The 26,167-nt window shown below is 42.6% G+C and overlaps 1 protein-coding gene across 1 annotated transcript in view; it reads right to left on the bottom strand.

The window, feature by feature from the left end:
• LOC146985119 (putative segment polarity protein dishevelled homolog DVL1P1) overlaps window positions 1-26,167 on the bottom strand; it is a 37,901-nt gene that overhangs the window by 7,497 nt on the left and 4,237 nt on the right. Inside the window, exons 2-12 of the mRNA XM_085782877.1 lie at window positions 21,819-21,888; window positions 16,809-16,930; window positions 10,822-10,940; window positions 5,518-5,656; window positions 4,702-4,795; window positions 4,438-4,507; window positions 3,142-3,281; window positions 2,551-2,627; window positions 888-955; window positions 684-761; window positions 400-534 (exon numbers count right to left, since the gene is read on the bottom strand). Coding sequence (XP_085639003.1) covers window positions 400-534; window positions 684-761; window positions 888-955; window positions 2,551-2,627; window positions 3,142-3,281; window positions 4,438-4,507; window positions 4,702-4,795; window positions 5,518-5,656; window positions 10,822-10,940; window positions 16,809-16,930; window positions 21,819-21,888 — 1,112 coding nt within the window. The remainder of the gene's footprint in view (window positions 1-399; window positions 535-683; window positions 762-887; window positions 956-2,550; window positions 2,628-3,141; window positions 3,282-4,437; window positions 4,508-4,701; window positions 4,796-5,517; window positions 5,657-10,821; window positions 10,941-16,808; window positions 16,931-21,818; window positions 21,889-26,167) is intronic.

Raw genomic sequence — 26,167 nt, 5'->3', positions numbered from 1 at the left:
GCGCTATTGACTCTCATATAAAGTTTTCATTGGACTAGGAACCGGCCTCCCGGGTCTCCAGATGCACTTTGAGGAATAAAAAACTACTCTGGAGTATTCATCAGCATGAGGGTGAGTCACTAATGACTGAATTTCATTTTTTGAACTGTTCCTTTAATGATGCTTTGACATTTGTATTTTAGCTCTGTGCTTGTCAGGAATTGCAAATTGATTGATGATAAATTCCTTTATTCCTTTATTTGTGTGTGTTAATGTTAAAGAGTTTCTGCACCAGGATCAGTGCACTTTGCAAACAACCTACACTATTTACAGTAAACAAGTAAAAAAAAAAAACACTCCAAGTCTTTGTCTACAAGAAACAGAGTTAAGTGCATGCCCACACAGCTCAGCTTTTCTCACCAATGACTGCATTGGCGATGGTGATCTTCAACCACATCCTGTCTCGGATCTCGAGGCCCGAGTCGGGCAGCTGCATCACCTTGACGATGGTGGCCATGTCTGTTTTACTTGCAGACAGAGGCAAGTCATCGAATTCTGCTAGACGGGAGAAGATTTTTTCGAGAAAACACAGATGAGCATGTTGTTAAGGTTCTCATAAAAGCCACACACAGGATGTCTGAAGGATGTGTGTGTGTGTGTGTGTGTGTGTGTGTGACAGAGGCAGTGGTTGGTTAGTTTTTTACCGTAGTGTGGGTAAGGTCCCGTCAGAGCGGTGGTGTGTGAGATCCAGGCTGCTGGGTCGATGGGTCTCACAGGTTCAGCTGCAAAAAAGACACAGTTTAACCATTCTGCAGTCCCAGTGCTAAGTTAACGACTGAATGAAAACATGTCAGATCTGGTCGATATGGATCCATGTGATCACAAAGTAGCTCTTGTGTTGGTCTTACCACGCGGGATGGTGAAATAGCTTCGAGGAGACGGGTCCCAACATTTGGCAACAGTAAGACTAATAGGACTGGAGAAGAACATAAGGAAAAACGGTTTTAATTCAGGTCATTTAATGCAACAGACAGTAGTGAACACATCACATAGTGCACATTAATATCCACTGTGTCTAACCACATCACTCTCGACCGCAAACACGTCACGTGTTGAATAGCTGAGTGACGTGTTTCAGTTCTTGTTTTTCATGCATGAATGGAAATCCGTCAGTGGAAAACCACTCTGCAAAAGGTCAACGCTGGCTGACATCAGCAGATAATCTGCATACTCATACTCATACTACAGAGGGTTTGTGTGTTCAGCACTGTGCGCACTGTATTAAACTGGCGTAACCACAGCAAGGCTGAATGCAAAGTCATCAGACAACTACAGATCAATTGAAGGGACAAACTTAGTCGTGACTTTTTTCTTTAATTCCTTATATGATATGATTTTAATAATTAAAAAAAACCCCGTATACTGTACGTACAGATACGCACTGTTACATTCTTCATTCTTCTTTTTTTATATTGGTTGCCATTGCACTATTAAAATCTAATACCACCTTCTTTCGTTTTTAAATATTCTTCTCTTTTTCTTCTTTTATATTCTTGTATCTCTATTTATGTTATGCAAATGACCAAAGGCACGTAAGAATTTCACTGTAATTACTTGTAATTATATGTGATAATAAAGTAAACTTAACTTAACTGAATAATAGGCACCCTGTCTGATTCAGTGTATGATTTAATTTCATTTTGATTTATTCCATTCATGGTACACATACATATACACACATAGTCACCATAAATGAAAAGGAGCAGGATGAAGAAAAACTTATAGTACCTGCCCCTCTCTATTGTTATAATTGCATTGGCTTACTATCAACACATTATACTCTATTTAAAAAAATTAAAGATGATGAAGCATATAATAACAACAAGAAAACAAACAAGCAAAATAGCAGTGGACACCACTCGTCTATCTATCTTTTCTTTTTTTCCCTTCTTTTTCTCTTTCTCCTTCTTTTTTGTAGGCGCTTATGTTTTCTTTTTTTAAACATTTGCTTTAACTGAGATATACTTGAATGCCATAGTTTTACACCTGCAACAGGAATACACATTTGTTTTAAGCTTAGCCTTGCAAATGTGTGTCAAAAATCAAGCTTTAATCTGTTTTCCTCTTCCTCCAGTTTGAACAAGTTCTGTAAATGTTCTGGTAATGATCTGTTCTTTGCTTTATACATTATTTTTAAGGTCTGAAGTTCTATTAGATCGCACCCTACATACTGTAAGAGACATATTGATATTGTTTAGTAGTTTTGCTTTAAAAAAAATGTTGAAATGATCCTTTAAACATGCTGCTAGTGACATCACAGCCACGTAGCTTACAGACAAGGTTAAGGAGCCAAAGGTGAATCTCCTAACTTTGTTTTTTTGCTTTTCAAGTGAAGTTTTTTGAACAGAGTTACTGCTTCAAATGATTAATTTTGTGTCAAGCTTATTGCCGACTGAAATATTGCCGCTATATACGTATATACACACACACACACACACACACAAGGTTTAGCTGTGGATCTGATCTGCAGTTAATAAGAGGTGTCAGGAACTGTACGTTAGACTCTCTTACCCAGTTTTCGAAACAATCTCTCTGAGAATCCTCACGGCGTCGTCGTTGCTCATGTTCTCAAAGTTTACGTCATTCACCTGGTTGACAGACCGAAAGAAATCACGTTATGTATTTAAACATTGACTTTGAAGCTCTGCAGAGGACTCAGGTGTTTTAAAACCCCTTAAAATCTCTGTCTGCACATCCTAAGCTACTTTCTTTCTGAGGATAAACACAACAAAGCCAAATATATTGTGTGACGTTGGAGCGGTCAGCTAATTGTAATCAGCCGTGGTGTGTTGCATTCTGGGTGGAGCCGCACCGAGCGCTGCTGCACAGGGATCAAAAAGAGAGAGGCAATAACAGGAAGGAAAAGGAGAGGCAGGTTCACAACTTTCACAAAAGAGAGCATGGTGACGGAACAGGTTTTTTTAATAGGACACAAAACCTCAAATAGAAACACAGCCACTTCTCTATAGTGTATAAGTGTGATGTAGAGCTTCCCCACTGTAAAGCAGAGGTGTTGTTGTCGTTGGATCAAACACGGATATTTACTGTAAACACGCCGTGATGACAGGTTGTAAAAGTAGAAACATCTGCCTGTGTGTGTACCTGGAGGAGCATGTCTCCAGGCTCTATCCTGCCGTCAGCAGCCACGGCTCCGCCCTTCATGATGGAGCCGATGTAGATGCCGCCGTCTCCCCGGTCGTTACTCTGACCGACAATACTGATACCCAAGAAGTTGTACTTCTCTGTAAGAGAGAGCAGAGAACGAGTCAGAGCACAGTGTGTATTTACAGGTACAGTACATTGTGTAGGAATTGCTCCCATATAGCGTTGTGGTTGTATATCGCAAGCAACTCAATCGTATTTTTCATGCTGCATTCACGTGAAATTTGGCAGACGGCAGACGGACGACAGCCGCTGCACGTAACAGCATAAAAAAGCCTCTATGTAAACAAGTGGTCCGACAGCACGAGGCAAAACAATACACGTGACAATATGTTGTCATGGCGATGTCATATTGTTTACCTGACCCATGTTTTACCGGCTTTCTCTCGACTTCTGTGACTAAAATGACATCTGGTTTGTTACCGACGGCCGTCTGCCTGACTGCAGGTGAATGCAGCAGTAAAAACAATTCTAATAATTTTGTGTATCATGTAAATAAATAATGCAATTAATCATTTGTTTTCATTATTCTGAATTTGTATGCCATTATGTCACCAAATAATGTAATTTGTTTTGAGATTGTAACTATAGCAAAATAATTAACCCAAATAGGGATGTAACGATTTTAGATTTTCTTGTCAGGGAAATAATCACGGTATTACGATTATCGTGATTATTATGCACTCATTAATTTCACAACACTCTGAAGGTGTAAAATCAAATATAGTCAACATATTACGGTAACTATAAATACATTACTATTTACACAAAATAATTTAGTATCTTTTAATATAGGACTAATTATTAATCCCCCAGTCATTAATTGTCATATATAGCAAAGGTTTAAGTTTATTTTAATCGATTTTTTTTCTTACAAATGACAGGCTAACATTTAAATTCCTTTACCAACTCAATGGTAAATTCACATTAACGTAATTTAACCCAGTATCTGTGCATTTACCTTTATTTTGGCGCTTATCTGCCTACCTATATGGTTCCGACATAATCCTTTTTGCAAAGTGACAGTATTTAGGTATCATGACGATTCATTAATTAATTGTGGCATTTAATACCGTGGTTAATTGTGAAAACAAGTAATCGTGACATCCCTAAACCCAAATAATGTCAGATGAGACCAAACCCAGATAAGTATTAAGATAAATACATTTCCATAGTACAGTCGTTTTCATTTGCCATACTTTTCCAGACCTGGAACTGTATAAAATCTTTCCATACCCATGTTGAGTGTGACGGTGATGATGTTGAGGCTCATCGTGGAGTCTGTGATGCTGCTGAAGGACGAAGACTGAGGAAGAGCAGAGGGAGGTGACGGGTAAGTGGAGCACAGTGAAGTCACAGCGGCAGAACGTCTATAACAATCAGCTCGCTCGTCTGTTTCTCACGCTCAACGTCAATTTCAATTTGAGCGTGGGCTCGGTGATGTGTCTGGTGTCTGGAGGTAAAGCTGCTGCTGCTGCTGCTGATGCTGCTGATGCTCACCCGGTCTATCTTGGCCACTTTGTGCCTCCGCCGGCGGCGCTTGTGTCGGCGCATCAGCTGCGATGAGGAGCTCTGTTCGGTGGAGCTGCTGAGCCTGGAACAGACGGAGACGAAAAGTTAATTTAGAATCAGTAATTGGCCATAAAATGTCAAGATTTATGAAGCACTTTTTTTTTTTTTGCAGTGCATAGAAAGAAATTGCAGTATTTAATAATTCAGTGATTTTAATACCTGAAGTTTGCATTTATATTAAGTGTTACTCCCATTACAAACACAACATTATTTTTACTGCAGAAATAATCAAACGCTGCAGATTTAACCCTTCTGTTTCCCTCCTGGGTCAAACTGACCCAATCTGTTCGATTGGTCCTTCTTTCCTCCCTTCCTTCTGTCTCTCCATCCCTCCTTCCTCCCTCCTTTCCTTTCTTTGTCCCTCCTTTCCTTCATCCTTCTTTCCCTCCTTTCTCCCTTTTTCCCGCCATCATTTCCCCCTTCCTTCCTTGACCCAATCTGTTCTCTTTCTTTCTTTCTTTCTTTCTTTACTCCCTCCCTTCTTTCCCTCCATCCTTCCTTCTTCTTCCTTCCTTGACCCAATCTGTTCCCTTTTCCCTTCCTTCTTCCCACCATCCTTTTCACTTCCTCCCTCCCTTCTTTCCCTTCATTCTTCTTCCTTCCCTGATCCAATCTGTTCCCTTCCTCCATCTTCATCTTTCTTTCTTTCCTTCCTTCCTTCCTTCCTTCCTTCCTTGACCCAGGAGGAGACAACAGGAGGGTTAAGAGTGCGGCTGTGGATGTTGTAGCCGTTAGTAACGTTACCTGCTGGCGTCCTCGTCTTCTTCACTGTCCACAAATGAGCTGGACTCCAGCTCGCTGCTCATCACCGAGGCGCTGTCGTAGCCCATGGCTGAGTCTCTGGCGGTGCGCTCTGATTTGGAGTGACCGTTGATGCGAGGGACTGGAGAGAGAGAGAGAGAGAGAGAGAGAGAGATGGAGAGCAGAGCAGAGCAGCGGTGAGTCAGGCGGGAGGTCACGTTGGTTATTGCGGAAGGTCAGATCAGATCAGATCGGAGCGAGAGAGAGAGAGAGAGCGACGAGGAGAGGAGGAGATTTAGTCATCAATGGAAACGCGAACTGAAAGGCAGAAGTGGGATTTCAATCAGGCCTTGGAGCAGATAAAGAGTGGGCAGAGTGACATAAATGAAACGATTACTCTGGTTTCAGTACTTAAATGTAAAACTGTAGAAATATTTATAGAAAAAAAAATCCATTCAATTCCCTGGGATGTATTTTTAATCCCCAGGCTGAGCGTGGATGAACTCATCACTTCCCTGGCAGAAAAGATAAAACAAAAGCTGCAGCGTTTTCCTCCTCGGTACATCTCCATCTCCATACGTACATCTCCAGCGTGGCGGCGCTGTCTCAGGGTAGCAGCGGATTGGCTGGAAAGGCCTCGAGAGGCGGAGAGGGCGTGGCAGCCAGCACATACGCCGAGAGCGGCGAGTGAAACATTCCAGCAATGTGGTCGTTCCCATCTTCTGTTCCGTAGCTCCGCCTCCGCCTCAACCTCACCAGACGCTGAGCTACCGTCTGCTCCAATCAGCAGAGGGACAGGACGACATCCGCTGAGAGGATCCACTCAAGCATATTTCCTCCCACGATCCAGACGAAACAAAACCAAAACACAAAAAAACAACAACAAGTGTGCAGGTTCACAAAGTCAGACTGAAAATCTGCGTCTTTGTTTTTGCTCTGCTGCGTCTGCGTCTGTGCTAGTCGACTCGTTTCCCTCAAACTCAGCCTGAGCCCCCAGACGGTCTCTGCTGGCCGGCTGCTGCTGCTGCTGACAGGCTGCACAGCTTATCTACAACACAGGCAGTGACAAAAATAGGAAATAAGTATTGATACTCTATAAGGAGCAACAAGAAACGAGAGAAAAACTACAGCTTGACCTTTTAAAGGGGATAAATAAACAGACTCTATCACTCTATTACTGTAAAGGAAAATCAATGCAACTATTTAAACTGATTATTCCTCAACAACTACAAAGACTCACAACAAATAGACTAAAGCTGAGGAACAAAAGTCCTAAAGAAAAGAAATTACCACCTGTGACATATGAGATAAATTTTAAAAAAAGATAAACGACAAATCCCTCTCACCGACAGAACGCTCTCATCCGATGCCCAGGGAAACTGAGCTGAGAGTCAGGGGGGAAAGTATTGCCTGTCTGCCTGTCTGCCTGCCCCCTCCCTCACATGCCGTGCAACTATAGAATGACTGGTAATCTGCCTCTGACCAATCAGACGAGGGCATTCTCCAAAACACACACACACACACACACACAGAGAGAGAGAGAGAGAGAGAGAGATAATATGGGATTTGAGATGCTGTCCTCTCCTCTCCTCTCCTCTTCCATCCCATCGCTGCCTCAGGTGAAAAACACCATCAGGTTATTAAAAAAGCAGAAAAACACTTTCACAGAAATTGTTTTGAAGACGCTTTTTCATCAGCGAGGACGGTTTAAAGTTCCCTCCGCTGTGTTGGTGCTTTATGTTAATACTTTAACACAAGCATAAGTGCTCTGGCTTAGCTGTGTCTTCTCTGAGTCTGACCTCAACCCTGAAATCCCCGGCATAAAGTCAAGCTTAATGCAATGGCAACGCTTGTTTTTTCTTCTGTCTCTCTCTCTCCCCACCACTTGTTTTTTGGGGGTATTATATGTTCCCTACTTCAACACCAGAGTCTTGTCTTACAACAGGTTAAGATGCGCAGCGCCTCGCGGCCTCGAAACAGATCATATCCCATAACTCCGCGCTCCGTGCCCTCGGGGTCTTACACCTGTTCACCCTCCTAAAAATTTCAACTGCTCCATTATTCATCTGTTCATTGTCAAACGCTGCAGCAACAGCAGCAAGAGCAGCAGCAACAACAGCACACAGAGAAATAAGGAGGGATGTGTGTGTGTGTTTACTGGGGGGTTGAACACTTTAACTGATCGCTGTGAAACATCCAGTGTCAAGAATCACTTGAAGCGTGTGTATAAGGTGACAGGGAAATTCCTGCTGCTGCTGCTTCAGTGCTGCAGGCAGCGAGGTAAAGAAAAAAAAAAAGGTGGGTGGGGCCTTCCTGCTTCATATGTCCCCACATCCACTGTAGAGAAACAGGCCTTTCCGTCAAAATAAAAGCACCAAGCTAATAAATCAAGAGAGACACAGGCCTTTCCGTCAAAATAAAAGCATCAAGCTAATAAATCAATCAATCAATGCGGTGAAACTCTTTAATTTAAGGAATATAATTTACAAGAAAGTCCCCGAGCCATTAAGTTAACCTTTTGCTTTTATTGTATTACAAGTTAATGTCTATTTGATAAGTTTTATGTTGGTTAACACTTTTATTTTGGTGAATTTGGTGATTTCCGGATCCGCTAGAAGACGGGAACCAGAATGCAGACAGAATTCTGGCTCCTCTCCTCTCCTCTCTCTGAAGAGTCTGGTGACGCGAGGCTACATCCACTGAGCCAAATTGAATTGCATTTCATTTCATTGGGTCTTGGTAGATTTACGAGCTGCAAATATGTAGACCACAAGGGACGCGCCCAGCCCCCCCCCCTCCCCACCCCTGATGGTGTCATTTTAATTAGAGATAACAAACCAGCAGGAGAAGGAGGGAAATGCAAGGTGAGGAAACTGTGTATGTGTGTGGAAAAACAAAGAGGAATACACAAGGAGATCCTTAAATAATTCTCTATTTTCTATCGGTCAAACAGCATCTTATCTGTGTGGAGGTCAGTGAACACCGACCGAGGAGGCGGAGGAGGAGGAGGAGGATGGGATGGCAGACGGATGCAAAGTTCATTCGACTTGAGGTATTTCCCTATCACCCAGCACCACCAAGCAGCCAGATGTGCAGCTGGCAGTGGTGGATCTGATGCACTCGATGCCAACAACATGTCAAAATACTAAAAGCACGATGCGTTCCCCTGAGAGTCCGATCGCGGTGAAATCAATGGACGGTGATCATGTGGCTACTAGAATAAAGTTAAAATCTTGTTTTTTTGTTTTTTTCCAGCAAGAAAGACAGTTAGTTACTCTTCCTACAACCCCAACCTGATGCTGCACTCTGTGATACTAATTGCACCTCATAAATTAATGAGTATTTGGTTAATGAGCCTGGAGCGCAGGATGCAAAGAGCCCAGGCTTCGCTGTGAAGAGGAGAAGACACAGAGAGAGAGAGAGAGAGAAAGACAACTGACTTTGCTGCGGGTACAAACATCGGCATCAGAGCTTCTTTATTACTTCCTGCCATAAAACCAGCTCATTTTGCCCCCCCAAAAAACAGAAAAACAAAAAGTAAATCGCTGTGGACGGGAATAGAAGGAGGCGGATATCTCAAAATATTGCAGGTTTGATTATCACGATAACAAAACACACCTTTTCCTGCAGCACCAGTATATCCTGTTCTCTGCTTGCATGTGGACGACGTTCCCTGTCAGGCTCTCATACAGTATTATTGAACTGAGCCTGTGAAGCACTTATTCTGAAGGGATCAGGGAGAAAGCAAAGCAGTCCTCCTCCTCCTCCTCCTCCTCCTCCTCCTCCTCCTCCTCTTTTGACCAAAAGGATTTTAATAGAAAGTGCTTCAGTTCAGTCAAATGCCAAAACAACAAAGCAGATGTGTTTGTGCTTGATAACAGTTCTCTGGGGCTTTTTTTTTTTTGCCTGACAATTTCTTTCCCAGGTAGACTGCAGATGGCAGGATTTAACTCTCAACAATGGCTGGAACAGAATCTCCTCTGATATTTCACCAAACACTAGCGTTCCTCTGACAGCGGTTTAATCCTTTTACAAGAGGTGGACCCTTAGCAAAAAGGTAGTTTATTAAAGTGTACTACAAGTATACTCATATTATGCTAAAACTGAGGCAGTATACTTGGAAGTGTACTTTTTATAAACTATATTTTATATACTTAAGAAAAGTATAGTGAAGTATACTTGGCTTATACTGAAAAGTATAAAGAATAGTCTAAGACTAAGTACATTAATATTTAGACTTACACTTATACTTTAATACTAAAGCTTATACTTGTACTTTAGTATACTTTTTTACTTCTTTCTGCCACAAAGTACTAATACTTAGTATATCTTGATCCAAGTACAGAATAAGGTCAAGTCATTGACTTGTGCCAGAGAGGTTCGGCGGATATTTTCACAGACCCCTTGCAATTACACCACGGGCCACTCGGGGTCCGCGGACCTCTGGTTGAGAACCACTGGGCTAGAAGTATATACTTAGTACACTAGTAGTATATAGATGAGTGTACTTGTTGTATACTTGAAAGTGTACTTTTGTAAACTTAAAATTACCTATAAAGTATACTTCTATAAACTTAAAATGTTCCAGTTTAGTCCGAAGAAGTATTAAATTAGTAGGCCTATACTTTATAGTATGCTACAGTACAGTACATGGTCCTTGCTATACTTATACTCAAGCATACTTAATAAAATGAACTTCAAGTATACTGCTTTTTGCTAAGGGAAGAGCCTGACAGTTTCTTTTCCAGGTAGACTGCAGATGGCAGGATTTAAATCTCAACAATGGCTGGAACAGAATCTCCTCTGATATTTCACCAAACACTAGCGTTCCTCTGACAGCGGTTTAATCCTTTTACAAGAGGTAGAGCTAGTGGAGGAGAGTGTGGCTGCAAAAGTGGGAAAAACAGCCTGCGACCATAAACCTGAGCCACACACTCACAGGAAAGAGGAGAACAATTATTGGGCAAGACAGTGGATTCCATGAACGTCTGACACACGGTGAACTTATTCGCTCCGTGTTTTCTTTCCTCTTCTGAGAATTGGGATATCTGTGTGTTTCTTGGGTTTGAGCGAAAAAAAAAACCCCAAAAGGTCACCCCACCGCCATGCGTGTGCACCACCATGTGATCCCTGAGGGCCTTTTTTTTTCATACATGTCAATTATCCGTCCAATTTTTTATTATTTTTTTTTTAAACATATTTTTTTATGGAGTCGGAAAAGTTAGAGGCACTGAAATGTAATAACTTGGAAATGACAAGATAATTGGGTTTTTAAGGATCCGTCTGTTCCTGGCTGATAATACTCACGCTCCGTCTCTCTCGCTCTCCTCCGCGCCCGCTCTCTCTCGCGCTCTCTGCGGTGGCTCAGGAGAGACTCCGTGCCCGTCTCCGTGTCCAGGCCATCTCGACTGCTCACCGCGTTGGCACTGCAACACACACACACAGACACGTCGGAAAACTTCAGTCGGATTCTTTACACATATCTTTATTGATTTTTAGTCTTTATACAACTTCCCTCCCTCCCCCCAACCATGAACTTGGAGCCATCAGTTAAAAAAAACAAAAAAAACAATGATATTTCCTTTGGAAAATGAAAAACAAAAACACAAAAAACAATATACAGTACACCTGCCTGCCATCTAGTTAAAAGAGGTTACATAATCAACTGAAATAAAAAGGTGAGAGTGAAAGAGAAAAAGAGAGAAACATACATATACTCAAAATATACCTATGCATATGTGTAAAAAGAAAAGGACAGTATTTATGTAGCCTATGTAACATTAAAAAGACAACAGAAGCAAATAATAATACAAAACCAACATAAATTAAATTAAAAGGGTACCGTACGATATAAGGAGTTAGTAAATCAGGTCTTGATTCCAAAAACATGATAAATGAGTTCCATAGGTCATGAAAAATGTGGCTTTTTTGTTTGATTGTATATGTGAGTCTCTTCATCGCTAAGCAAGAAGAAAGTTCATTAATCCACATATTCAAAGAAGGACAATTAACACGTTTCCAATGTCTAGCAATAAGACATTTCGCATGTATTAAACAGAGGTTTAGCAGTGTTTTCAGGGCCAGTGTTTTGGGTATCAGGCCTACAGTAGGATGCAGATCTCCGGGCATGCAGGGATTTTTTTTATGTATTATGGCGGAGACTGTGTCAGTTAATACAAATACATTCAGTCGGATTCATGCTGATGTACAAAACACACACACACTTTCTCTCTCTCTCTCTCTCTCCGCAGCTTGTGACCGACGCTCCTGAGCTTAATCCCCCTGCTACAGTGTATTTCTGTCTGTTCTGATATCAGTTCATCTGCCATTCATTCAGCCTTAAGGGAGAGACGTGGTGGTGGAGCTCATATTATTATAACTCTGTTTCAAATTCAGTCCCTCTGGCCAAAATAGCAGTTTCATTGTTCTGTGGTATGTGATGTGTTTTTCACTAAGTGTCATTAATGACCAGACACCCTGAGAGGACAATACCTGCATTAATGAGACCTATTGAAAGGCCCAGATGGCGCCTGAAGAGAGACAGACAGACAGGGGAGAGTGACAGATCGCATTAAAAAAGAGGAGAGGTAGATCAGGTGTGGGCTGAGCAATAAGACGGTCGCTGTACGTGGGGTTTAAGTGGGTGGGTGGGTGGGGGCTGGAGGGCAGATTGTTATTCTGTCAGAGGAGGGGGGGGGGGCTGCTGGAGACGCTGTGGCCTCGGGCACCAAAGGTTAAGGGACTCTCGCCGCCGCCGGCAGCAGCAGCAGCAGGAAACCTGAGGCTGGTGAGAAACTCTCCTGTCAGTCTGTCTGTCTGTCACACTTAGCCACGTGTGCAACATGTACTTCACACTTGCATGAATAATCACACACTCGCACGTTCGTTCATGCGTTCATGCACACACACAGTCACACACACACACTCTCGCTGGTGAATGCTCATATAGTATATAAACAGCGTCATGTACTGTAAACAGAGCGAGAAAGAGAAAAATAAAACACAAACAATCGTCCTGCAGTGACAAACAAACAAAAAAATGTTTTCGCACACCTGAGTGGAAATGTGTGTGTTGTTGTTGGATGATCAATGCAAATTAAAAACACAACAACGGCAGCAGACAGGATGCTGCGTCTGCTGTGTGTTCACTCAGCGGGATAAAGTGCTCAATGAGGCGTGCTTACACGCTTCTGTTGCGGCGGCGGGCGGGGGGACGGGGGGGGGGAAGGGGGGGGCGGAGGGGCGGCTAATGGATGCACCTGGGCCAAGCTTCACCAGCAGGTCAGTGCATGTATGCAAATATGACTGCGTGTGGATGTGTAGCATCATAGCTCGGATGCATTTCTATCGGTAGTGATTTGGAAGGAGGGTGTGATGTGATGGGTTGATGACAGGGGCGGGTCCAGAGTATTTTCTGGTGGGGGGCACAACAACAGTTAATCTGGGGGGGGGGCTGCCCAAAAGTAACAAAAATGAAGGCTGCCATTGACTGCTCTCTTGAATATTTTACACACTGTTTACAGTATGTCTTCATCTTGCTTTTATTGGCCACATTGAATCTTTCACCTTGTAAGGAAGATGCCTATGACCTTTCCATTTTCCACTTGTCAATATTACAATTATAGCCAATCAATAATCAACTCTGTAAGAGCCATATTTGTATTGCTTACAATAGTTAGTAGTTTTCCTTTAAAATGTTAAACTGCTCCTTTAATTATGCTGCTGATGACATCACAATAGCTTAGCTCTCAGACCAGGTTAGGCAGCCCAAGGATCAAGGCAGTTTTTTGGTCGATACCTCAGAGTGAATCTTGTAACTTTGTTTTTGCTTTTTAAGTAAAGTTCTTTTTTGAACGGAGTTACTGCCTTGGAAGATTCCTTTTGTGTCAAGCTTATTGCCAAGAAGACTGCTTAATAGTAGTGGTAAAGCAGAGTATTGGACGGAAGAAAGATTGCCGCTACAAACTCTATCTTGTAAATAAGAAGTCATATCAGAATAAGCAACACAATAAATTCTCAAAGTGAACATCAATATCTTATACTCTTACCCAGTAGTTAGAGCTCAGCTCTGTACAAACATCTCAGTGTTTTGTGTAACAGTCAGTCAGTTATGCAGAATAACAGTTCCTACACAGAACACTGGGATATTTTTCTGTACAGAGTTGAGCCTTCCCTTAGCAAAAAGTCAACTCTTGTTAACATTTCCATGTTTCCCACATTCTGTGTCATAAACTATAAACTGTTTTCTTGTCTGTAACAACATCTATTGCACGTCTGTCTGTCCTGGGTGAGGGATCCCTCCTCTGTTGCTCACCCTGAGGTTTCTCCGATTTTTCCCTGTTAAAGGGTTTTCTATGGAGTTTTTCCTCAGTCGATGTGAGGGTCTAAGGACAGAGGATGTTGTTATGATGCCATGTAAAGCCCTTTGAGACAAACTGTTTGTAAAAACGGACTATACAAATAAAGTTGCCATGCCTTGCCTTGCCTTGCCATACTAGAAAGTATACTAATTTAATACTTCTTCTGACTTATAAAAAGTACACTTCCAGTACACTGCCTCAGTTTATATATATAAAATGAGTATACTTTAGTACACTTTAAACAAAACTTGTAGTACACTTTAATAAACTACTTTTTGCTAAGGGTTAGTCAGAAGTTACTGCTTATAGCTCTCTACAGTGAACATAGCAGTGGGAAAGAGCTTTACACAATGATTGACATTGCCACAAGTCAATGACCATTGCAGGAGGGGCAGGTGCCCCCCTGTGCCACCATGGAAGACCCGCCCCTGGTTGATGATGGATGTGGTGGCGACTGCGTCTCTTGTCAGGCTGTCGATGGGGTAGGGGCGTGTGTGCATGTGTTTGTGTGTGTGTGTGTGGATTATCCGAGGCGCTAGGCTGCAGCTGTGAACAAATGCCACCTCCCTTTCAATAACCCCCCCCCCCCTCCAGTCCTCACCCACCACCACCACCACCACCTCCTCCTCCTCCTCCTCCTCTTCCTCGTTGCTGCCAACCCCCCCCTTCTCCCTCTCCCTCTTGGGAAATGGAGATGGGTGCTTTTAATGTCCGTTAATCCGGATTACCAGGCAGAAGCACATCATCAGTTGTGTGTCCATTCTCAGCCCAAAAACACCTATTCTGCGCTGCCGCTCATCAAATGGAGCCATTCACGCTGACAAACACATGAAATGCATGAATAAAGCACAAAGAGAAAATGAAGTGGTAATAATATTCCAGCTATTTACAGAGAGAGCGAGAGCGAGAGCGAGAGCGGCGGTGAGGGAAGGAAGGTGGAAGAAGAAGACTGGATTCATTTCAGAGCGAGGGGAGGTTCGCTATAGGGAATTTACCACGCTGCTTCTCAGCCTGAGAGAGAGAGAGAGAGAGAGAGAGAGAGAAAGGCCTGTCTGTCTGACTCCAAACAGAAAGGGAGAGTGAGTGAGTGAGTGAGTGAGGGAGGGGAATGACGTCGAGGGGGTAAAGGGGGCTGGCCGCACTTTCGTCTCACTCCACAAGGTGGCGGTAGTCGTGGCGATGAAAAAAAAAAAAAAGCAAAAGCAGGCTGGGAACAATAAAATCATCAGGACAGCTGACAGCTCGGCAGCGGGGAGCCGCCCGTAGAGGGCAAAAGCGAGCTGAGATGTCAAACAGTGGATAAAGAGATACACCCAGACATGACAGATCGCTTGTTCTCAATATAGAGCGTCAGCCATATTTCTGTAGCAGCGCTTGCAATGGCAACAGCCCCCACACTGCCCCACCACCACCAACCCCCCCACCCCACACACACACACACACACACACACACACACCCCCAAGCCCTTCCAGCTATATATAGCGTGGGACTTCTTCTTCTCCTCTCCTCAGCAAGTGCAGTGATATTCTCTAATCTGCCAGTTTGAACCTCTGGGCTCAGGTAACTACAACCAGCCTGCAGGAATTAACAAAAAAGAAAAAAAAGAAAAAGAAAGGTGAAAAAGAAGAAGATGTCCATTTCTGAGCTTGTAGGCACCAGTGTTGTGTCTTTTTTTTTTTTTTTTTGAGCCACAGATGCCTTTATTACTGTAACTAAGTATGGATGAATGCTCTGAGTGGCTGAACACAATCGGACCTCGCTGAGTGCCAGGATTCGCCCCAAGATGTTTATGCTGCAGAGCAGAGGGGCTATTTCAAGAATCTGCAGCACTGGCAGCGTACACATCATGTTTACATAGATGAACGGACTAACGCCAAACTCCACGCCTGAGTGGACTGGAGGGAACATACACACACAAGTGGGAAAACCACTCACTCACTCACTCACTCACTCACTCACTCACTCACTCACTCACTCACTCACTCACTCACTCACTCACTCACTCACTCACTCACTCACTCACTCACTCACTCACTCACTCACTTGCCTGTTTCCACTCCGCAGCTTTAGGACATACCGTATTTACACACACAGGAGGGAGGGGGGCGTATAGACCACCTAACACCACCTTAGATGTATAGATAGATAGATAGATAGATAGATAGATAGATAGATAGATAGATAGATAGATAGATAGATAGATAGATAGATAGATAGATAGATAGATAGATAGAGAGAGAGAGAGAGATATAGACAGACAAACAAACAGATAGATAGATAGATAGATAGTAGATGGATAGATAGATAGACAGACAGACAGATAGATAGATAGATAGTAGATTGATGGATAGATAGATGGATAGATAGATAGATAGATAGATAGATAGATAGATAGATAGATAGATAGATAGATAGATAGATAGATAGATAGATAGATAGATAGATAGATAGATAGATAGATAGATAGAGAGACCGACAAACAGATAGATAGATAGATAGATAGATAGATAGATAGATAGATAGATAGATAGATAGATAGATAGATAGATAGATAGATAGATAGATAGATAGATAGGAAGAGGAGATAGATAGATAGATTTATATTTATCTATAAATAAAAGAGAGAGACTGATGATGATGATGATGATGATGATGATGATGATGGTGATGATGATGATGATGATGATGATGATGATGCTGATGCTGATGCTGATGATGATGCTGATGCTGATGATGATGAAGATGAACCTCCCTGATGAACACTCCACATCCTGATTTGCTACATATGGCAGCTGCTGCTGCGCAATAAAAAGGTCGCCCGGTGCACAGGATTGTGCGCTTGAATACACTTGCAGCCAGGCACGCATGTATGTGTGTGTGTAATTGTGCGTACAGTATGTGACAAGCGGTAATCAGCCTCAGCCTATACTCACTGGAAGGAGGGGGGCCGCGAGTCTCCGATGCCCCCGGTTCTCTCCAGGGGCGGGGGCAGCTCCGGGTGGCTCTCCGTGCACTGGGATCCCCCGTCAGAGTGGGCGCTCTCTGCCAGGACCAACTGGGAAAGGGAGAGGGAGGAAGTTGGAGAAAAAGGGAAAGTTAAAGGGATAGTTCACCCAAAATTGAAATTTCACTCATTATCTACTCACCCTCATGTCGACTAAGGGCTGGGAGAAGTTTCAGAGTCCTCCGTGGCTTCTCTGAGTTACAGGGGGTCTCGACGTAGCAGTGCATGTCCATATAACGGTTGCAAATGGATACCAACTGTCTTCGTAACAAAAAGACACACCCAAAAACATCCAAATACCTCCATGCTGCTCGTATGTAATGTCCGTCTTGTATTGAAGCCCCGAAATGCCAAATTGTCCCGAAAGAAATTGAATAAGTCTATATTTCAAGCTTGTTTTGTAGCGGAAGCTTCTCGAAGCTCCTCTTCCCGGTTCATCAAATTTGGACGAACTGGGAAGAGGACGGACCCTGGTTCGTCCAAATTTGACGAACCGGGAAGAGGAGCTTCTGCTACAAACAAGCTTGAAATATAGACTTGTTTAATTTTTTCCGGGACAATTTCGCATTTCGGGGCTTCAATACAAGACGGACATTACATACGAGCAGCATGGAGGTATTTGGATGTTTTTTGGTGTGTCTTTTTGTTACGAAGACAGTTGGTATCCATTTGCAACCGTTATATGGACATGCACTGCTACGCCGAGACCCCCTGTAACTCAGAGAAGCCACGGAGGACTCTGAAACTTCTCCCAGCCCTTAGTCGACATGAGGGTGAAATTTCAATTACTATCCCTTTAAATATTCAGCTCAGAGAGGAAAAACACAAACAACGATAAATATTTAGTTGAACGATATAGGTCCCATGGTGTGGAGGGGGGAGGAGGAGGAGGAGGGGTGGTGTGGGGATCAAAAACAACCTCAACAGACTCTGCGACACTCAAAGATAAACACACACAGCGCAGCGGCGGCGTTGGCACCGCAGAGACAGACACGTCTTGTGTACAAGTATGCATGAGGAAGGAGAGAGAGGGAGAGAGTATGAAATGAGACGCAGAGAAAGAAAGAGGCCTGCAGATGACTGGTGGCGCCGAATAAACAACTTGAGAAACACAGCGAGCAACACAGAAACTTAAAAGAGCAGACTGCTTTTTTACTCGGTTGCTGAGTGTCGGCACAAAAGACGATGTACAATGACCCCGCAAGACACACAGCGACTCCCCTTTCATCCGAGCCGGGGAATAATGAAAGTTAAAGCCGGCAGCCTGCCGAACGAGTAACTACTGTATGGGATGTGATTATTCTAAATGCAAGCTTTAGATTCGCCGTGTCACCGCGGGGTCAGCGGATTCTGCAACGAAACCCCCTTTAGTTACTGTTTCATTTCGGGAGCTTCCTTCGGGTTTCATTCTGTGTCTGGTTTTCTGATCCTCTGATCCCTGATATATGGAAAACTGTTTTCTGTAAGTAGTGCAGCTCCTTTCTGTTTAATTGTGCTATTAAAGAAATATATCTCCATACTTTTAATAAGGATGCACTGGTACTGATACCAGCCCCCTCTATTTCTCAGATCTTCATAGTGCAATATGTGGGGAGATCACTGGATTGTTTAGGTAACATGGATATATGGAAAACTGTTTTCTGTGAGTAGTGCAGCTCCTTTCTGTTTACGTAATTGCGCTATTAAAGAAAAATATCTCCATACTTTTAAGGATGCACTACTGATACCAGCCCCCTCTATTTCTCAGATTGTCATTCTCTATAGTGCAATATGTGGAGAGATCACTGGATTGTTTCGGTAGAGCTGTGGACTGCACTCTGCTGTAATAGCAGAGTGCAGTCCAGTCCAGTTCTTGAAACAGAAATTACATCCTCTAAATAACATGGACAAACCTCCAAACCACTTGGCAATTGTTCACAACAGAATTGAATTTCTCATTCATTTCATCAAATTGCAAATGTCACAGGTAGCCTCCAGTGAATAGATGTTGTTGAGATTCTAAACTGATTGATTGATTCTCAGTCTAATGGTTCTTCTCTCCAAAACATGTCAGCATCATTTCATTCTATAAGTCAGTGGTTCCCAACCTTTTTTGGCCCATAACCCTATTTTGACAGCACAACTTTTTGGTGACCGTGATCCCAGCCCCCAATCAAGAAGTGCAAGTTCAGATATTTTTATATGCTACATTTTATTTGAACTCGATTTATATTCAAGAAAGTGAAAGGATCGAATATAGTTGTTTAATATTGTCTGTGGCGTTTTTAATCATAATTTTAGTTAAAAACATATTTTTATCAGAATTTTTTTTAAATCAATGACTTGACATTTCAGGCGACCCCATGTGGGGTCCCGACCCCAAGGTTGAAAAACACTGCTATAAGTCATCACATGCACAATAGTCTGTTCAATTGTCAAAATTAGTCAAGAACATAATACATGAATGAATTCCATATATTTATTTACAGTACTGTAGGCTATATATAATCTTCCTTGTTTTTTTGTTTATGTGTTTATATTACAGTATATTACACTGTATATTGTACATTTTCTTTTTACTCTGATCTATGGAAGTTCCTTTATGTGTGTGAATAAAAACGGTTACAATTTCCTTGGCAGTGCAATGTGTGATGTCAAACCTTGGAAGCTCTTACTGTAAAATATTTTTTTTTTCAGTTTTATACACAATTGTTTTCTGTTATCTAGACAAAATAATAAAACTAGTACAGTAACGGTTGTGAATGAAGGACTGGGCTCAGATTGAGAGGAAGACATGAGGGATATTTCAACGCTCCTCTGCCATAGTGACAAAACATCTAAACATTTTGACTTGCAGTGCTCACACGATGCCAAAGTGACGATGCATTTTGGGGACACTGAGTAGTTATATGAGAAAATAATTTAGTTTTAAAAACATAAAATCTTGAGTGCGATAGGTCAGGTTTCTTTATACTGTATATAACTTTTCTAATAAGGTTTTACCACATTAAAAAAATGCAACTTTATTATAAACTACATTTGTTTAAAAATGGAGGAAAAATAAAATCAGCATGTATCCAAATCAACATATCAAAACTTGTGTTAGTAAATATGCTGTTATTCTTTGCTTGAACTTGAGAATTAATAGCTCACAATTGTGACTATCTTTCAAGCTGTCAGACGTCTGATGGAGAATGTACAAATATGTTATTGCAGATGGATTCACTATCATAGTGGCTTCTGCAAGATGCTCTCCTGTTTTTTCCAGAAGATCCTCATATTATTTGAAGCAGATAAAATACACTATGAATCATAGAAAGCACATTTATGTTAATTACATCACATTCTGCCTGTGTAAGATACAAACACATAATTATATTCTGGGGATTTCTTATGCAAAAATCGAAATGTATCAACATTTTTGTGAATTACCAGTAGTGGCACAGTGTTGCCATGAAAAAATGTCATTACTGTACACATAAAACCTGCTTAAGCAAATTAAAGGGATAGTTCAACATTTTGGCAAATTGGCCCATTGCCATAATCCCTATAGTCATAGCAGTAGGTTCGTTACCTTTAATTGTCGGTGCAAGCTGATTTTAAAACGGCGGAGCAGAGCCGCGAGTTTAATTATGGCTGTCATAGAGGAGAGAAGCTCTGGCTTTACTGTAAATATAGATGATTGATGATTAGTCTGACAGGCTGCTCATTTCATCTACTTGGTGGCTTTTTGTCAAAATGAATAGAAATTCATTATTTGGTCCGTTTTGCTCCACAGGGAGGTCAGAGGTCAAACTTGCACTGGCGGCTATAAAGCTGTGAGGGCCTGTTGTGTTCATTAGAACTTAAGCACTGTCAATACCATCTAACAACAAAAGGACCTGAAGATTGTCGCTATACTGCATCGCTGCTCCACAACCAGCTGGCCCAAATGCACAATATGCATCTATGGTATATATTTAAAGGGATAGTTCAACATTTTGGCAAATTGGCCCATTGCCATAATCCCTATAGTCATAGCAGTAGGTTTGTTACCTTTAATTGTCGGTGCAAGCTATTTTTAGAACGGTAGAGCTGCTCAGAGCTACGCTACGGAGGCTCATGGGCCAATTTGCCTAAAATGTTGAACTATCCCTTTAAATACATGCCATAAATGCATAATGTGCATTTGGGCCAGCTGGTTGTGGAGCAGCAATGCAACAATCCTTTTGTTGTTAGATGGTATCGACAGTGCTTAAGTGCTAATGAACCTGACAGGCCCTCACAGCTTTATAGCTGCCAGTGCAAGTGTGTTTGACCTCTGACCTCCCTGTGGAGCAAACCGGACCAAATAATGAATTTCCTCACACGCAGATCAATTGGGGGCCGGATGTTTATTCATTTTGACAAAAAAGCCACCAAGTCGATGAAATGAGCAGCCTGTCAGACTAATCATCAATCATTTATATTTACAGTAAAGCCGGAGCTTCTCTCCTCTATGACAGCCATGATTAAGATGTAAATGCTCCTCCCAACATGACGGACTGATTTAATCTGACATACTTTATTGTCCCCGAGGGAGAGGAGACTGGCTCTGTTTATCTTCTGTAATGACAGGACGCTATAAATCCCCCCCACAAGTCAACAGAAGTAACCTCCATCAGATAGGTTACACTCGTTGCTGGTGGCTAATCTCCGTCACCTCTGGGTGGATTTTTTTTTTTTTTTTTGTAACAGCGGCTTAGTTTGATATCAAATGAAAACACTCACCACCTATATAATGCAGCAGAACAGTGGGCTTCAAGGTGAAGAGTTGTTTTAAAAAGCGTGTGCGGAGGCGTTGCATTTACATGATCCATGAAGTGCTTCACATATCTTTGGTTGGAGCTTCAAGCTGCACACAGGCAAGCAGCCAGGAGAGAGGGATGGAGAGAGGGAAAGGGAGAGAAAGAGAGAGTGGGACAGCATCCATGTCACTTACCCAGGACACTACTCTCCCATTGAAGCAGGGCAGCTTGGCGTTGTCATCGGAAATCTCTTCTTTGACGACCCTGGGGACGAGACAGACACACAGAGTCAGAGTCAGAGTCGGGCTTTGACCCAGCGGGAGGGAGGACACGGAGCAGAATCAGCTCGATGCACACAGGACACAGCAGAAGAAGCAGCAGAAGCAGCAGCAGCAGCAGCAGCAGCAGCAGCAGCAGCAGCAGTACAGCCTGGAGACACTTTCACTCCCCAGCCGTAGCTGACACATACTGAGACACATTCACGCTTTCTAACTCACATTTTCCACATGGCTTTGAACCAGCTCTGCACCATCGCTGCTGGTACAGGAAGGCTCGACGTCTCTATCAGTGATTTATGGACTGGTTTATCGGCTGTGTGTGTCCACTCATACTTAGTAAGCACAATAATAATGTAGGTGCTGATTGAACCTGGCAGGGATAAGGCCATAAAACTTTAATGAATGGATTTGATAGATTCATTACTGTATATTTCTACTTCTTGTCTATTACCAGCCAAGGGACTACTGATGTAAATTACTGTAACAGGCTTGCTAACTCTATACAGATAGATAGATAGATAGATAGATAGATAGATAGATAGATAGATAGATAGATAGATAGATAGATAGACAGACAGACAGACAGACAGACAGACAGACAGACAGACAGACAGACAGACAGACAGACAGACAGATAGATAGATAGATAGATAGATAGATAGATAGATAGACAGACAGACAGAGAGACAGACAGACAGACAGACAGACAGATAGTAGATAGATAGTAGATGTATAGATAAATAGATAAATAGATGTATAGATAGATGTATAGATAGATAGATAGATAGATAGATAGATAGATAGATAGACAGATAGAGAGACAGACAGATAGTAGATGGATAGATAGATAGAAAGAAAGACAGACAGACAGACAGACAGACAGACAGACAAACCGATAGATAGATAGATAGATAGATAGATAGATAGATAGATAGATAGATAGATAGATAGATAGATAGATAGATAGATAGATAGATAGATAGATAGATAGATAGATAGATAGATAGATAGATAGATAGATAGATAGATAGACAGGTAGAGAGACAGACAGACAGATATATAGTAGATAGATAGAAAGATAGACAGACAGACAGACAAACCGATAGATAGATAGATAGATAGATAGATAGATAGATAGATAGATAGATAGATAGATAGATAGATAGATAGATAGATAGATAGATAGATAGATAGATAGATAGATAGATAGATAGACAGACAGACAGACAGACAGATAGAGAGACAGACAGATATATAGTAGATGGATAGATAGATAGAAAGATAGCGGACAGACAGACAGACAGACAGACAGACAGACAGATAGACAGATAGATAGATAGACAGATAGATAGATAGATAGATAGATAGATAGATAGATAGATAGATAGATAGATAGATAGATAGATAGATAGATAGATAGATAGATAGATAGATAGATAGATAGATAGATAGATAGATAGATGGTGTGTTACATGTGGGTAATAAAAGCCTCATGGCCGCGACAACAGGGCGTCAAGGCACAGGAGCGAGTATTAATAGAGCGATCCGGCGTGTGAGCCTCCCTCAGTGCGTTTCGACTCGGGCTGTAAATTCCCAACAAAAATACCTCCCAGTTACCCTTTGACCTGCTGGGACACAGTTCAGCAGAGCAGCCACCACACCTGCTGGGGGCTCGTGTCACATAGATCAGGCCTGAAGCTCGCTGAGTAACACCTCACTTACACATTCATGGGCACTGAAACGTCTTGATGTATTTGTCAGTTTCCATTATAACTCCCTGAATATCTTTATTGCATGTTGTTTGTTTTCTTTTTCTTCTTCTTTTTTCTTTTTTTTTGTTGGCAAAGGCTTTTCTCAGTAATGGTATAAACGAGCGTTTCTGAAACTGTGGAGCTCTCATATTATCGTCTCGGCTTTGAACACATACATGAAAAGGGGAGAGGCACGATTTGAGAGCAGCAAGGAGAAAAAAAAGCTCTAAGAAGATTTTATGCAGGGGTGTCTCTGACAGCGACTTTACAGCTTTCTTTTTCCACCTCTTGTTTGCCAGAAACTTCCCACTGCCACTGAAATGATTAGCCAAGCTACAGTTGCTGCTGCTGCTGCTGAGGGAGCCGTGTAGCTGGGAGTGGTGGACGGAGATAACGTAGCCTTGTGGCTGGAACCGACGACCGCAGAGTCTGCTGCTGCTGCTGCTGCTGTGGCCTGTTCCACCTCAGGGAGAGGAAAGGGGGGGAGAGAGAGGGGAGAGGAGGGGAGGGCTGGCCGCTGGCTGCGTGTTAGGTCGGAAATGTTTGCATCCTCTCTCTCTCTCTCTCTGGAGCTGACCAGCTGTAAGGTGACTTGTGAGGATGTGGGAGTGGCCTGTGTGGAGTGAAATCTCTTTTTCTTCTCCTTCTTCTTCTTCCCGATTCCTTCTGACAGAGATGAAGCTGTTTGTGACTTTTGTGTTTTACAATTTCTCAAAGCTTAAAGGTGCATTGTGTAGGAATTACTCCCAATTGCAAGCAACTCAATCGTATTTTTCATGCTGCATTCACCTTAATCGGGCAGACGGCAGACGGACGACAGCCGCTGCACACAACGGCATAAATAAGCCTCTATGTAAACAAGTGGTTCGTCAGCACGAGGCAAAACAATACACGTGACAATATGTTGTCACGGCGATGTCGTATTGTTCACCTGACCCACGTTTTACCGGCTTTCTCTCCACTTCAGTGACTAAAATGACATCTGGTTTGTTACCGACGGCCGTCTGCCCGACTGCAGGTGAATGCAGCATCAGTGTAACGCTCCATTCCTCCTCACTGCGTTACCGCGGTGACTTTTCACAGACGCCACCCCGACCTGAGCCGACAGCTCCGGTGTCTCCGCTGAGTTTCCGTGGTTTCCTACCGTCACGCTGCCACTGAACGTAAAAACATGGCGACACCACATGGCAGCAGCACCGAGCTTACCCCCATGGAGATATGAATGATATGAACGGCTAATTCAGAGCTGAAAGGAACACTTCAGTTTGTTGATGGGGGGGATTACTGATTAATGAAAAACAGACTTTTGAACCAAATAATCGATTTTCGTGAGGAGAAGTTACACAATGTCCCTTTAAAAAAATCAAAAAAATCCCCAGAAACAAATCAAATGATAACAGATGACGTCTTTAACACGCGGTGTAACACCCTTGGCCTGCTTTCTTTGCAGCTCCCATCTGATATGAGGAGGGTGTTAGTGTTCGTTCCACTCTTGAACTCTCTCACGCGCACTCACACACACAAGCACACGCACACAACATAACAAACCATAAGCCCTGTCTAAAGAAGCATGTGTCTGGTGTGGGCTGCTGTCACAGATCTGACTTCTTAGAGCTGACAGCTTAAATAGGTCTTAACAGATTTCACAGGATAATGACACAAGATTTACCCTGGTGATCGCCGAATATTCCACTGCCGGGGATATTTGTGTAGCTGGGGAAGATTAGAAGTGTTTGTTTATGCTGTGAGAGACAGAGGAGGTGCTGGGTAATAGTCACAGCCTAAAACCAAGAAAAACTTTGGGACAGGAGCAGCAGCCAGCTAACAGTGTAACGCCAGGGGCCTCGGCTATATCCAAGGACTTTGGTGGAGCTGATGCTAATGATACTATAAACAGGGAAGCAAAATATTTAAAGTCGATTTAGATGGTGGAAAAGATAGACCTGAATAAGACAAAAGGCTCTGACACAGGAAACAGCTTGATTCAAAAACGTGTAACGTAGAAAACAGCTGTTGACACCGCGTTTAACAGTCCAAGCCTGCAGTTTTCACAGCAGCAAAAACCCACAAAGTTCAGATGTTTTTGCTGTTTTCTCATCCGTAAGGTCACTTTTACAAGCAGAGAGCAATTTTTTTCGTTAATGCCACAACACCACCACGACGCCCGGGTGCAGCATAACCTTCAATCGTGTCGCCGTCCTCAAATGGCAAAAAAACAACAAGTGAGGTGAGGAAGGAGTGCAGTTGTGCAAAAAAGCTGCAGATTTTTGTCCTCTGACTACAGGGGCTCAGCAGCATCACTTCCTCAGCAGAAGAAAGATCCAACCAACCCCCCTTCTACCAACCCCCCCCCCCCCCTCTATTTTCCGAGGCACAAACAAGACTGTTTCTTTCAGACCTTCAGCTTTGGCTGCTTCCTCAGCTCCACAGTGCCTCTGTGACTTGCATTATAGTGAGGTCTCAAACCCACTCACCACCAGTGGCAATGACAAAATGCCATATCATCACCTTGAA

The sequence above is a fragment of the Trachurus japonicus genome, chromosome 7 (assembly GCF_045865225.1).
Source record: "Trachurus japonicus isolate A0001 chromosome 7, Traja_1.0".
Classification (NCBI taxonomy): domain Eukaryota; kingdom Metazoa; phylum Chordata; class Actinopteri; order Carangiformes; family Carangidae; genus Trachurus; species Trachurus japonicus.
The sequence above is the reverse complement of the archived record's forward strand: the minus strand, read 5'-3'. Positions and strand labels throughout refer to the sequence as shown.